Below are 14,277 nucleotides of genomic sequence, written 5' to 3'. Positions count from 1 at the left end.
AGTTAGGCAAAGCAGACTATGATAACAAAAGAGAATAAATAGAAAGCTTACCCCTATCCTGGGCTCACTCACAAAACACCAGCAGAGCAGATCTCCAGAAGAGATCCTTCCCCACTGGTAGCCAGCTCTTAAGTAGGTCTAGGAGGGGTGCAGCCAGGCTCCACCCCTTCCTGCAGCACAGGTGAATTGCCTTCAGCTGTGCTCCTCTGGCTGACTCATGGCTCGCCTCAGGTGATCCATCAGAGATTCAGGCCGTGACTCGGCAGTTCCCACACAAATAGTTTTACAAAGCTTCCACTGTGTTGAATATTAGGAAAAATTTCTGAGTGGTTGGGCACTGGAATGAGCTGCCCAAGGAGGTGGTGGTGTCACCGTCCCTGGAGGTGTACAAGAATTGTGGAGATGTGGCTCTGAGGAGCACGGTTAGTAGGCATGGCGGGATGGAGCTGGGCTAGACTATCTTAGAGGCCTTTTACAGACTTAATGATTCTGTGGTTCTATGGGAGGGTCTGGAAGGGTCCCAAATGGCAGGAGTGCTGCCAGCAAAGCCTCTCCTGCCTGGGCCCTCGCTCTGGCCATCCCGTGGCCCACAGCACCACCTGCTGTGCTTTGGCACAGCTGGGAACCAGCCCCCGCCTGAAAGCAGCGAACGTCCTCACACTGCTGGCAGTATCCTCTCCGCTCAGGCTGCCCCCCTAAAAAAAACACAAGGAAAAACTGCTTATCTTAGCCCATCACCGGCCTTCCCCCTTCCCATGTGCATAGGATGTTTCCACTCAGGAAAGTTCTGAACGCCACAAGGCTCTCACGTTCGCCTTGCAACAAAACCTCCTCCCTCCCTTCTCCCATTTCCCACTGTACGTGCAGCAACTCACTGTATGTTCCCTTCCAGAGGATGCGAAGCGCCTCTGCGCTTACTTGGTGTCCAAAAAAATCATCTCTTCTCTCCAGGAGGAGAAGGCGCGTGATGCATCCCAGATGTCTGCACGAGGCAGCAGTCTGCAGACATAACAGATTGCAGGAGGGAGGCGGGGAAGCAAGGAGCAACTGCTGCCACGTGCCCCTCTCAGCAACGGGGGAGCTGTGAGGCTGACACTTTGCTGCACAGACATACAAAATCCTTTAAGTGTTACACGTATTTTATTTTCATGACACTATCTATGCAATTGTTGAGAACTCCCTAGTGATAATCCCAATGGTAACTCATGAATCTTTCCTAATTTGGATCATATCTGAATTATTGTATGTTTTTTTCAATGGGACAGAAGTCCAGAACAGCAAGCATTGGAGAGCACAGATGGGCTGGAAACCACAAGAACTGCCCATGCTGGTTGGCTTTGGGCAGCCCTAGTTTCCACTGAGCTGACTCAGAAACAACCAGCCCTAAAAGCTGCCCTCACCCTTCCCATCACAGGGCACCCAGGAAATCACCCAGAGCTGTCCTTGCCATCAGCTCTGTTTGTCACACTGGGGGATGCTGCGGGGCTCATGGGGCAGCACCTCCTGTGGGCTGTGGGGTCTTTCATCAGGGGCTTTGCTCCAAGCCCATCCAAGGGCAGACCTTGAGGACGAGGACAGCCCCAGGCTGTCACAGCTTTCTTGGGCTGACCCCTGCACCGTCCCACACAGCCAGGCACCTTATCTGCCATGGCATGGTCCCTCAGCTTCTACACCATTCATTCATCCATCTTCCTCCTTTGTATTAATTTTTTAAGCTGTAGCTGTCACATCTGCACACTTACCAGCTGCTTTCCCAGTTTTAATTGCCTTCCTCAAGGCAATTAAAAGGACTTCCTCAAGAGCCACACCTGCTTTTCTACAGTCCTTCATTTGTCACTGTCCAAGCTGGAGAAGGGAGCATTTAAAATTCAGCCTTTATGATTGCGTTGTGTTTCTCTGAACCAGTGATTAACTGCTGAGCCCTTGCAGGCTGTATTCAGCAGCGCCTGCAAGAAGCAGTCCGTGTTTTGCTGGGAAGCTTCCCACATCTCGGCCGTTGAATATCTTCCCGGTGGCGGGTCTCGCATTTCTTTTTCCCACTTGGTGTACGGACACGTGAGGGATTGACTCCGAGCAATCTGATCCCCGGGCTGGGCTCGGGCACCGCGACGAGAGGGAGCCCGGGGCCGGGCCCGCCGTACCGGCAGGGGGCGCTCCGAGCCCGGTAATGGCGGCCAAGGAGGTGCGCTCCCGTTCCCGAGCCTGCGGCGTTCGCATCCTCGGCGTTTCTGGCTGCTCGTACAGAAACGGAAAGACAAAGCAATAAAAGCAGCGAACAGGGAGCTCCCCGTTTTCCCTCGCCATCTCTGGACCTCCTTTTCTTCTCCTCAAGCTGCTGAACAGCGCTAACTGATGTTATTTATGATCAACGTGGGTATGTTTCTTCTGCCTGCACACAGGTGCTCTTCTGCAAGCTCAGCTGGCAAAGCTTCCCCAGCAGCCAGGACACCAGCGGCAGCCATGCAAAAGGCTTTTTGGTTGTGCAGATATGTACAAAGCTTGAGAATTAAGGAGTGTAGTCAACTTTAATTCTGAAATGCTTGTATTTTTGAGTTCTAACATGAATTAGAGGAGTTATCAGTGCAACTTAAAGCAATCTGCCTAGCCAGCATCAGCCAGCTGAAAGACCGGGTCAGCTTTGCCTAGTGAGGCCCAGCTGCACAGACAGTGACACTGATCCAAAGCTCAGGGCAGGCACTCAGCAGGTCCCAAGTGAGCTGGGTGCTGTGCAAACACAGGGTGAAAAGGTGGCTCGTGTCCCAGCGATGGAGGAGGGGCTGTGCACCCCAAGCAGGCCTGAGGACATGCAGCAGCGGCGTGTGGAAGATATGAAAGCTCTCGGTGCTATTAATGCAGGCAAACTGACACAAGAAATGGTGGAAAAAAGCGCACCTGTTCCAAAGGTTAAATACTGAAATGTGTCTGGAGAAAAGGACTGAACATACAAGCTACAATAGCTCATGAGATGTATTTAATGTCCCTAATTCAATTGCTGACAACTTTGCCATTTCTCAACAATGTTATCATTCATCTTTCTGATGATTAATCAGCAAATGCTTCAAACACTGCTTATCACACACTGATGCAGCAATCAAACAAGAAAGGCGAGGTGTTACGGATGCTTCTTTTTTTTTTTCAAAAACCTTACAGTATTTACAAAAAGATGCGTATTTTTATAACAGCATTCTCAGAATTATTCACGCGTTCACAATCAGTCGTCGTACAAAAACATCATTCAGAAATACACCCACCTCAGTTGCATAGTGTACAGAAAAACAGGCTGAAGGCACTGAATGAGAATGTGAACTGATTCAGAGGTACAAAATTTCAGAGGAAGAAAGCCACGCTTCTCCAACGCAACCAACTGTAGTACTCCTGAAGCTAATGAGCTTCTTGTAGGTCTGCCACTCAGTCTCCCTGTTACAGATCAAGTATATTTTGAGGCGTATCAGAATACAGCTGTACACTTCCTGGATTTTTTTTCCATAAGAGGATACTGGATTATTTTTGCAGCAAGAGTTAAAACTGCAGACTGAAGGGACCCGCCTGCGCTGTGTGTATCCTGTTGGTTTTGCAGCAAAACTTTCCCATTGTGTCGTTTGGTTATCTTCTGTACGCTGATAATTTTCTCGCTTTAAAAATGTGCTCCAGTGAATTCATTGAGCCTGGTTCATTAAAGAGCAACAGGGAACTCTGAACACTGGATGCTTGTATTACAGCTACTGCAAATGCTTAGAAAGCACTAAATTGCCTTTTATACTCAACAGTCTAATAACAAAGACTGATTTTCTCCCTTTTTTTTCCCAATTGATTTGATGGTTCACTTGAGCTTTAAAAAACACATTACATAAATCTTTATAGCTATTACAGAAGTCTTTTGTCAAGTTTAATTTGTTGTGCTTTTTTTTTACATAGTGTAATCATTCACCCTTAAACTCACTGTACCAGAACGGTGCTTGATTCTGGATCCACGTGAATAACAAGCCTTAGAGGTTTATTTTGCACAAGGAGGGATCTAAATCCTTCTAAAGGCAGTTTTTCACTGAAAGCTCTTGGTTCAGAGGTATTTCAGAGAAGCGCTGAGCTCCTCTGAGGGCGTTGCAGAAGACCACGGCCTCCCAAAGAGGAAAGGACACTTTGCAGGATCAGATCCTGTCAGCTCTGTTTTAGAGTGGCTAATTTCACAGCAGACATTTAATGATGCAAAAGACCACCTCTCTCCTGACCCATCGTGGTATGTATTCATCCCATGTTTAACACCGAGGGCTGTGACAAGTGGGCAGTTTAACAATTGGTGGCTTTAATCTTCTGAGCTCACAGAGCTGTGCTGCTGGCTTCATTATCAGCCCTGTACTGAGCACTGCCCCAGGGAAGATCCATGGCTGCACTGGAGTGAAAGAATAGGGCAAATTGTTTTTTCAAGGGATATACTGCACCTGCTGTGTTGATGTTTTCAGGATTACATCATCTTTGACTTGCCCTTCAGGTGCACTGCCTCTGAGCGCAGCTCCATGCTCTCCTGCTCTATGTAACTTGACTGTTACAACTTTCTTTGGGCTTGGTAATCCAAGTAGGCATAGTAGCTAGGATTAACAGAGGGAGAGATGGAAAGAAATGCATATGTGTAAACCTCTCTCCCTGCTGCAGAACACCACCTCTAAAAAAAAAATCAGGGGAGTTTGCAACCTACCACAGTGCTTTAATGGCAGAGAGCAGGAGCTGGTAGAAAAGCAGGAGGCGTCAAAAACCTTCAGAAACACAATTGGGTTAAAGAAAAAACAAAACAAAACAAAACGTGTAAGCAGGTGGATATCATCTTCACCAAGGAAAACAGAAAGGCTGCTAAATGGCAGGCTTCCTCACTGTAATTTGTCCTGAGTGCTAGGTGTCCAGGTGCCATTACAAGTTCTTCCTCTTTCTGATGTGAAGGATTTCCATCACTCTTCTCCCTCTGTATCCCCCTCTCCAGCTGCACTCCCCGATGCAAACCCTGTCCTGAGGGCATGCAGTGCCAGGGCTCACTTTAAGGGAAAGTGAAGGAGGAAAGACTAGGAGAGGTAGGATGCTCTCACTGTTCTCCTCCTGATCCAACTCTGTTGGCACTCAAATCACTCAGCAAAGAGCATGGCTCTTTGGTCTGTTTAGACTGGGCCTGGCTGGCACTGTGAGGAGAAGGTGGAGGTCTGCTGGGGTAAAGGACAAACTTGAAAGAGCTCAGGTTAATTCATCGAGGTCTGCCTCTATATGCCTGAGCTTCCCACTGCCAGCAGCCAGGGCCAGCTTCTCTGTTAAACTTGCTGGGTAAGATGTGTCTGATGTCCAGGGGTATCCATATGCACCCACCAGAAAATGTGGCTGGTAGCTGGCCTGAATCCTGCTCCTGTCACCAGTGTTGTAAATTCAGAGCAGCAGCACCAGTTTTTCTGGCTGTGGTTAGAGCAGCACACAAATTGGCTTTGCATTAAAACTGGTGTAAAAACCAGTGTGGTCAGATTCACGCCTGGTGCAGCACAGCAGATGGGTGAGGGCAGCACGCTAGTAAGGAAGCTATTATTCAAATGAAGAAATTCTTGCAGGGGGGAGAGGGAGAGGAAGAAGAAAGAAAAAAAAAAAAGAAGAATCAAGTTGCTGGCAACACTGACCGACATTGTTTGGGGATCACAGCAACCAGAAGAGCAAGAGCAGAGTCAGTGCCAGCACACAGCCGCTCCGTGTGCAGAGTGGCACGCGGACAGCCGTGTTCTTCAGCATGCACTCCACCCTGGACCAGGAGCCATTGTTTGGCTGTGGCTGCACTCCTGCCAGGCTGCACATGACGTTGTAAACATCCACAGATCTGATGGGAGGCGCGCGGTAGTTGGATCTGAAATCTGCAGGAAGAGCAGTAGAGAGAGGCATCAGCGGGTGCAGCTGCAGGCTCCACTGCTGAAATATGGGGGCAAGGGCTCTTCTGCCCTTCCTGGGGCTTAGCCAAGGGGCTGGGGTGCTAAATGTAATATGTATTATGATTTCCATTGTTATATCTGATAATTACAATCTATATCATTTACAGTATAACTTGGCAAAAACTTTTGTTTAGGATGTTTTCATTCACTATCCATTTGCTCAGCAGAATGCCCAGCTGAAGCTGCCCCAGCCATGTCCCTGGCAGGGCTGGGGATGATGGCATGGTACCTGGCCCATACGCGAGGAAGATGCCCCTCATCTCCATCAGCTCATTGTCGTAGCCGTGCCAGCCGTTCTGCCAGGCCTCCCTCTTCCCTGTGCCATTCTCCCAAAAGGGCAACTTGTCCCTGCTCTGGGAAACAGCAGCAGAATTTGTTAGCAATACAAATACAAACTTATTGTTATTATTATTATTATGAATGTATAGTAATATGTTGGTATGTATATTTCTTTATGTACAAATCTAATAGATTATCTGCTTAACAAGCTCTCAGAATTGCCATGTGCACACTAGATATCTCTAGATATCTCTAGATAACCCACGTCTGACCCTTCTTGTGGCCAGGGGGCTTGGGAGAAATGAGGCATTTTTAGGACAGAATCTGGTGAGCAGGGAGGCTGGTGGAAGAAAAGGTAGTGGAAGTAGAGCTGAAGGAAGCGTAGTAAGATCTCAAGATCTTATATAATGGGAACAGTCTTTTCACATCTGGCCAGAGCAGAACTGGCAGATGAACTGGCAGAAAGAAGAAGAGGAAATCAACAAAACTATAATGGCAAATTATGGAGAACTGGAAAGTCTATTTTAAGGACCCATCTTAATGATTTAACTTTGTCTAGCTTCAGCATAGCTGTCATGCCCTTAGGCTTTCTTATGCTCACAGCAATATTTGATGTAAGCATTGCTGTCAGCATAACTAAATGATGTAATACTTTGACTCAATGTCCAGCAAAAAAATGATCATTGAATCGTAGAATTGCCAAGGTTGGAAAAGACTTCCAAGATCATCCAGTCCACCTGTCCACCTATCACCATGTTTCCCACTAAAGCATGTCCCTTAGTATAATATGTAAACTTTTCTTGAGCAGCTCCAGTGACAGTAATTCCACCACCCCCTCGGCAGCCTGCTCCAGCACCTGACCACTCTTTTGGAGAAGCTGTTTTTCCTAAATTTCAACCTGAATCTCCCCTGATATGTTCTTACTGTGTTCATGTATGGCACCTTTTCACATTGATATCTACCCATTTTGCTTCAATACCTTACCTCTACTATGAACCATCCCTCCTCAGCCACAAGAGTTAGAGGAGACACAAATTTTCCTTTCTTATAGAAAAACCTCTCTGGAATATCCTGTTTGTTGTAAACATTCATGTGTTCTACAGCTTTCAATTTTTGATATATCTGAAAAGAAAACAAATGTTAGCACATCACATGGCTATAAAGAGCATCTGCACACCTATAGGTCCATAAGAACACCTAATTTTTTTTAAATGGCTAATCCCCCCCTTAGTCATCAGGACATTCAAACTGAAACTTTCCAAGCTCAAAGGTGATGGCTATGGAAATTATCCATATAGGTTTTTTGAGGTTCTGAAGACTTGGATCATAAGCACATAGAAAACCAGGTCATTATGCGTACTTACAATAAATGCACTCACAGATGTATGCATGCGAGTACATAAACCTAGAGACAGATTAATAAAACCAAACCATCAAGGGAAACCATAAGCTAAACGGTGAAGAGAAATGCTTGAAGGCTCAATGTGGACTCAGTACAGATGAGAAAAAGGAATATTCTCTTTTAGTGAAATCTGCCCTACGTAGGTGACGCTTTTATACACACGCAGGAGATTTGCACTGTCTGACCGGGGTGCTTCAGACATGCACCCAAGGCTGAAACTCCTCATCCTATAAGTAGTTGGGAAGCTGGGCCTCAGCCCGACCTTCCCACCATGGCTTGGACTAGAGAGTGCTCCTGTTAACTCACCAGGACTTCTGGTGATTCAGAGTGGCATAACTCTTAACGGTAATACCTCTAGGTTATGATACAATCTAATTCCTGAGCACGATTCTTTAAAGTGAATTAAAATCGCGGAATCTGACTCTTGGGAAACTGAAAATCAACTTAATTTTGTGTGAAGTGGCAGCACTCCAGTCAGAAGTCCTAAAAAGAAATGAAGGAAGAAGAAAAAAACATGGTGTGAAGCACTGTATTTTACTCTTGATGGGGATATTAGGCTATTTAATGAGAGAGAAGCATGTGCTTAACTAGCTTTGTTGGATGAAACCCTGTGTCTCTATGAAGTTGCAACCTACACTTGCCCTTGTTTGAAGGTCTTGCCTACAAAACTAGAGATTGCTGAGTTAAGGCAGAGGAGGACTTTATCAGTGCTGTAATCCCCTGCAGGAACTTGGACCAATGGACTCACACATGCCTCTAAGAAAACCGTCAGTCCTGGCACTAATTTAAAATGTTCACAATATCCCAGCTATACAAATCCTGGAGAGCCTCTTTGGGTGCAAAAAATTGGCAGATGTTCTCTTCAATAAATTGCATGACTGACAATGCATTGGAATTTGCTAAAATATACTATAGAAAGCAACATTTCTCAATTGGAGTGAGGATTCCCTGCTTGCACATCCATTTGTCTACATTCTGAGGACAACAATAATGACTTGTCAAGCTCTGGATTCTGGTTCAGCTATAACTCACAAATGAATTAGTTACAGATGCAGCATTTTCATTCTTTTTAAGTGGTTTCCATATTTCTTTCTGTACTGTTTTAATTTGCCTCTCAACATCCTGTAGTTCTAGCCTTGAGTTTTAATGATGGATTTCACCCAACATGCTTATTCATCAAAACTCTTCAAAGAGAATATTGTAAAAATGGGCTCTTCTATTGGTAATTCTAGTCTATATGAGCTGATTCCTCAATCTCTAAGGGTATTTACTGGAATAAAGATGCCTGACCTCTTCCAGATTTTTTGCTAATCCCAGCTACTGAATCAGTAAATTGATTAATATATACAAAATTTTGAAAAAAATCTTCCAGTTATTTATCAGAAGCAAATAGTGGTGAGCTTTGAAAACTCATGCCTGTACCAAATAATAGTGGAACATTATGCTTTTAATTTGTCTGGTGTGAATTCCCTCTAGAAATCTTTGTTACAAGAGCATAAAGTCACAGGATCAAAGTGGCCATGGAGAAGAGCCATATTCCTGAGGATGGAATTTGGATGTTACATTCATACTAAAGAAACAAGTGTCGTAAGAATCAAGGAAACATGAAATAAAAAAGACCAGCACCAACAAGCTTCACATACCTCCGTGTGCTTCTCTGGAACCGGCCAAAGGCTCACAACAGGACCTCGGTCCTTCATTTGTATTGTGTCACTCATATTGATGTAGTTTTTCAGTTCGATCACTTTGTCTGTCCAAGAGATGTCTGTCATCCCGTGATCAGAGAACAGAAGGACGTTGACGTCATGCTGAAGGCCCTTGTTCTGTGAAGTGAGTGCACGACAACTATTATGGCCAGGCTTCATGCTGTCTGTGCTCACTGGTATATTTTAAATCCCATTTGACCTGCTTTGATTTTAGTGGAAGTCCATCAGAAGTAGCATGGCCAAAAATATCCTACCTGCACTGAACTTGGCCACCACCAATATCAGCGGCTGTCAGCTCTCGCGTGCTGCTCTGAGAGAGCCTAAGGGATTGGCACCAGAAAGAGATTAGCTAAAATACTCTCAACCCCCCACCAAATAGCCAGATTCTACATCCCAGCCCCTAGAAATGGTTGACCAAGTTAGTCTTAAATGGGATTTTAACCAGCTATTCATTGTCTACAGATCAAAATGGCTGCCACAGTACCACCAAAGGTCTTTCCCACTTCCTCTCCTAAAACAGTCACTTGGTGTTACAAGTTTATAATTTTGTGAAAATGGAAAAATATATTCCTCTCTCTGCAGAAACACATAGAGAACTCTGATGTGTACTTAGCACCGTGAAAAGAGAGCAGAAGTATCCATAGAATTGACATTTACCCAAAAGCTTGTTATCTTCCTTTTCTCGCCACAAAATTATTTGGATAACATTTTTAAGCAAAGCTTCATGTACAGAGTTCTGAGTGGTACCATAAAAACTACCATTAAAGTTAATTGTCAGATTTCATAAACCTTACAAAATGAGCTGTTCTGATTCACTCACCCACTATAAATTCCAGCCAGCAACATGAGTTATAAACAGCCACACGTAGGTTGGTGTATGGCCTCCTGGGGCTATGGGGGTAACAATCCACTAGGAGGATTTTATCACCATCTACAACAATATGAATCAGGGGAATGGTGTCTTACCTTCCACATGGTATCAAGAGCCTCTCCTTTGAAGGAAATAAAAGTTTACTGCCAATATGTCCAATTAACAGGCATTAAACAGGCTCTTCACAGTGCCACAAAGAGCAGTTTTTAAAGCTTTTTGAAGGCTGTGTTATGGTCTCAATTAATTACCAGCTTTGAAAAGGTTTCTCTAACAACTCCTGTTGGAATGGCAACATTACATACACTTTGGGAAGAGGCACAGGTAATTCTGGGCCACATACATGGTGAACAGCAGATGCTGGTACTGTCATTACTACAGAGCAACAGATCACAGCACAAAGAAAAGCAAAATGCCTCCAGAACTCGGTTTTCCAATGCCACTGACCTTAATCTGTGTGATCATGTTGCTCATGGCTTTGTCCACCTCCTTCAAAGCACTCTTCCGCTGCTCGGACCAGGGGCCATAGTGGTGGCCTTCCACGTCGATGCGCTCGTAGTACACAGCTGCCATTTCAGCGCTGCCATTGCTGGAAGTTGGAGGGACGATGAGAGGATGATGCATGTGGGGGTGGTTTGGGAGCCTTAGTAGAGTTAATGTAGTTCTCCTCACCAGCACTTAGAGCACTGGAGCCCTCTGCTATGTCTTCAGATTAGAAAGGCAGCTTGTCACTTAATGACAGACTGAAAAAATACTGACTTCTGTGCTCAGTGTCCTTTTTAAAAGGACTGTGGGAACTACAAGTAAAATATGCTTTAATTACAGTTTGATTCTTCTGGCTTTCTCCTGTGTGAGGTCTTCCAAACCACTTACGTCAACACAGGACAGGCTCTTCCGTGACCCTACAGAAACCCACGTAGTGCAATTTGGGGTGAGAATTTAGATGGAGTTTTTGTTCAGGAATCTGATCAATGAGTGCAAGAAAACCAGGGTGATCTCAGGGTTGCACAAGGTTGGCTGGTTACACATTTTTACACTGAATGCCCCTCAGCCCAATTAGTAGCACATACATTAGTGCTTAATTACATTTTCATGACCACTGTACAGTTCACTGCAAAGCTTGCTGAGAGCAGCTCTGTGGATAAAATCACAAATTTGTGTTCAAGAAGTTCAAACACAGTCTTTTTCTATAGTACTTAATATGTGAGAGGTTGTGCCATCCACAATATACGCCCTGATCCAGATCAGGATCCTTACAAGAGGATTTTGTGTGATTATCTAACAGGTCTGGGTTCTCTTATTAAAGACATGCTGGTAGTCTAGGGTGAAGAGTTAGACAGAAGACAAAAAATGGAGGTGAAGGACTGAATGAATGGAATTAGGAGCTATCATTTACATTTGTGAGTTTGCAGAAGAGCCGTCCTGTAGGCAGCTGAACGTCTCTGCCTTGGTGGGAGCATCTCCGTCAGTCATCCTACGTGGTTTTAAAACCATTCAGAAGAAGCAGTCCTCTCCACACTCAATTTCATTTTAAGTGTCACTTTCCATCTATCTTAGGCACAAATTAATTTCTAAAATGTAACCCTGTAACTTCTGTGCTGGATATGCCCTCCCCGAATTTCTTTAAACAGTTTTCTTCTGCAGCAGTGCCTGTTATTTCACTGCTGAAACTGCTTTGGCTTCTCATTTGCAACTAAAAGACCATTTGATCTAGACAAAAACCAAGAAAAATCTTGACTGAATAAAACAAAAGGTCTTTCTTAGACCATGGTGAGATTTCTCAATGAGGGCTCAGTGCTCTAGTGATGCATGTTGAACCATACCCACAGCTTCAATGTATGTTAGTGCTGTATTCTCCTATCATCAGTAAATTTCAAAAGAAATTGATATGGAAAACTTGATAAGGAAACCTGAACAGTATCTATAATTGTACCAAGAAGGGTTTTATTTTATTAACACCCTTTGTAGGCACCACACAACCTTCATGGAAACAGCCCTGAAGTTCTAGATGGGGAAGAGACATAAGGGAGGCTTTAGGGAAAGAGAAAGGAACCCAGGCAGAAATTCTAGAGGGGATAACGCGCAAACAGAAACAGTTCAGAGACCAAACCACCCGCAGCTCCTGCAGGATCTGTAGGATTTGGGCCCTATGGGAAGCTTGCTGCAGACAACACAGTAACATAGATTTGCCCTCTATCTGAAATGGCTGGCTCTCACCTCTTGCAAGCTGCCCTGCCCACACTTGCATATCCCTGCTTTTCTCACTGCCAGCTGCAGCAAATAACCTCATGACTCCAGGTGAAATAGCTATTGAAACATTTTCAATGGATTTTCACGTGTTCTGAGACAGCTTCCCTATAAGCCTTCTGCTGTAAATGGCATTAATTTGCAAGCACCTCTATCTGTATATGCAAGCATCAGGAAGCTGCATGCAGCTGGAAGCCATATTCCCAGCAGCTCTCCCATCATTTTGGAGCCTTTCTGTCAAGGGCAAGTAACCCTCAGCATCTGCATACTAGACTTTTCAGATTCAGTTGTGTAGGGGATGGAACCAACAAGATTTTAAATGAGGAAGCAAAGGTAAGGCTTAGGCTACCCACATAGTGGTGTAGTCTCAACGCATGTAATTTTACAAGCTACAAGGAATTCTTCCTTGCTAACCTTTGGATAAGAGATGGTGCAACTCGAATGCTGGGTGTGGAACATGCTGCTTTCCTAAGAGCCAGCTGAGAGATGTCTTATCATAGCACTCGTATTTACACAGAATCAATGTCTAATCCAAAAGAATTGTGCCTCAGATGTTTTAAAATGCAGAAGGAGCCAAAACACTGTTCTTGTAAACAAGGGACCAGAGCTGAATGTCTTAAGAGCGCTCTCTAAATCTTTGCATTTCAAAGTCTACTACTGCAGGTCAGAGGAGAGATTCTCACAGCCTGATACTGAAGTTGTTTGGAACAATAAGTCAGGTTGTCTCCTCTGTGTTGTAACCTACTCACAATAAAAAGGAACATGTGTTTCCCTCTGACCTTACTGTAACTCTCTGTTCCTGTATACAGTCATGTTTCTACGACAGTATTATAATCTACTCTTGAATCTCATCTTCCTATGTGGAAGCTAATCCTGAAAATTGCCCTAGAGCTCCTAGTAAACCCAAATATTCACTTTTAGGAAAGGAAAGAACTTCTGCAGAACTTTAATGACGTACCGGAGAGCCTCGAGAGCATCGCTGATAGCATCCGCAAAGTTTTGGTCTGATGGGACACTGAAGTATTCGCGGCAATAACTTGGTCTGACTCCAAGGATTTCAACCTCACAACCTATGAATGAAAAATGTGATATGTTCTGCAGTTTCACCTTCGTTTCAGACCCCACAGACTGTTATCCACAGTAAATTCCCTGTGACATTACTTACCTTACACCTTCCATGCTGGAAACTTTGCGGTTGGGAATGGAAAAGGGGAGAGAGCTTTGCTGGATGAGTGCTTGCAGCAAATGGAACATTGGATCATTTTATTTCCCTCTTTAAAGGGAAAGCATGACCTTCCAAGGACACAAAACTCTGGTACCCTCATGGCCCATCAATTCCACCTAAATCACTCGCTTGTTTCCATCTTAACTGCTCTGGCCACATATCCTCATTTCCAGACTTCCAACACCGTAGATTTAGATGACGTTCCCTCGAAGGTTGGCAAATATTTTCCACTTAGACACATTGCATCTTACATCATAATATCCTCTATAAAACATATTTTATTATGTGATTCTGGCACTCCCTATTAAATCTGTTTCCCAGGAGATCTTGTTGAAACAGTATAAACCAATTAACTCTCTTGGTAACTTGCAGCCTTCCTTGCAAAATACAGTCCAGAAATTTGTGGCAACAAATCCTACAGGAGAACACAGCCCTGAACACACAAAAACTTGTTTCTGTGGTTTTCTGCCCTTTTGCTCTCTGGTTCCTGTGCTGATGAATAACATTAATATTTAAAAGAACAGAGCTTTCAGAAACACTGGATTCATGCAAAATATGTTTAGAGAACCCCAGAGTGCTCCCATCAGAGCTATGTATTTACTGGT

The 14,277-nt window shown here is 44.4% G+C and overlaps 1 protein-coding gene across 4 annotated transcripts in view; it reads right to left on the bottom strand.

Annotated features, from left to right (window-relative positions):
* The window catches only part of ENPP6 (ectonucleotide pyrophosphatase/phosphodiesterase 6), a 206,197-nt gene that overhangs the window by 178,284 nt on the left and 13,636 nt on the right, over positions 1-14,277 (bottom strand). For all 4 annotated transcript variants that reach the window (XM_048942106.1, XM_048942108.1, XM_048942110.1 and 1 more), the window contains exons 3-8: positions 13,406-13,517; positions 10,648-10,789; positions 9,270-9,449; positions 7,209-7,346; positions 6,175-6,298; positions 52-5,870 (exon numbers count right to left, since the gene is read on the bottom strand). In XM_048942106.1, the coding sequence (XP_048798063.1) occupies positions 5,659-5,870; positions 6,175-6,298; positions 7,209-7,346; positions 9,270-9,449; positions 10,648-10,789; positions 13,406-13,517 (908 nt within the window). In that variant the 3' untranslated portion in view covers positions 52-5,658. The remainder of the gene's footprint in view (positions 1-51; positions 5,871-6,174; positions 6,299-7,208; positions 7,347-9,269; positions 9,450-10,647; positions 10,790-13,405; positions 13,518-14,277) is intronic.

This window comes from Lagopus muta, chromosome 4 (genome assembly GCF_023343835.1).
Source record: "Lagopus muta isolate bLagMut1 chromosome 4, bLagMut1 primary, whole genome shotgun sequence".
Taxonomy (NCBI): Eukaryota; Metazoa; Chordata; class Aves; order Galliformes; family Phasianidae; genus Lagopus; species Lagopus muta.
The sequence above is the reverse complement of the archived record's forward strand: the minus strand, read 5'-3'. Positions and strand labels throughout refer to the sequence as shown.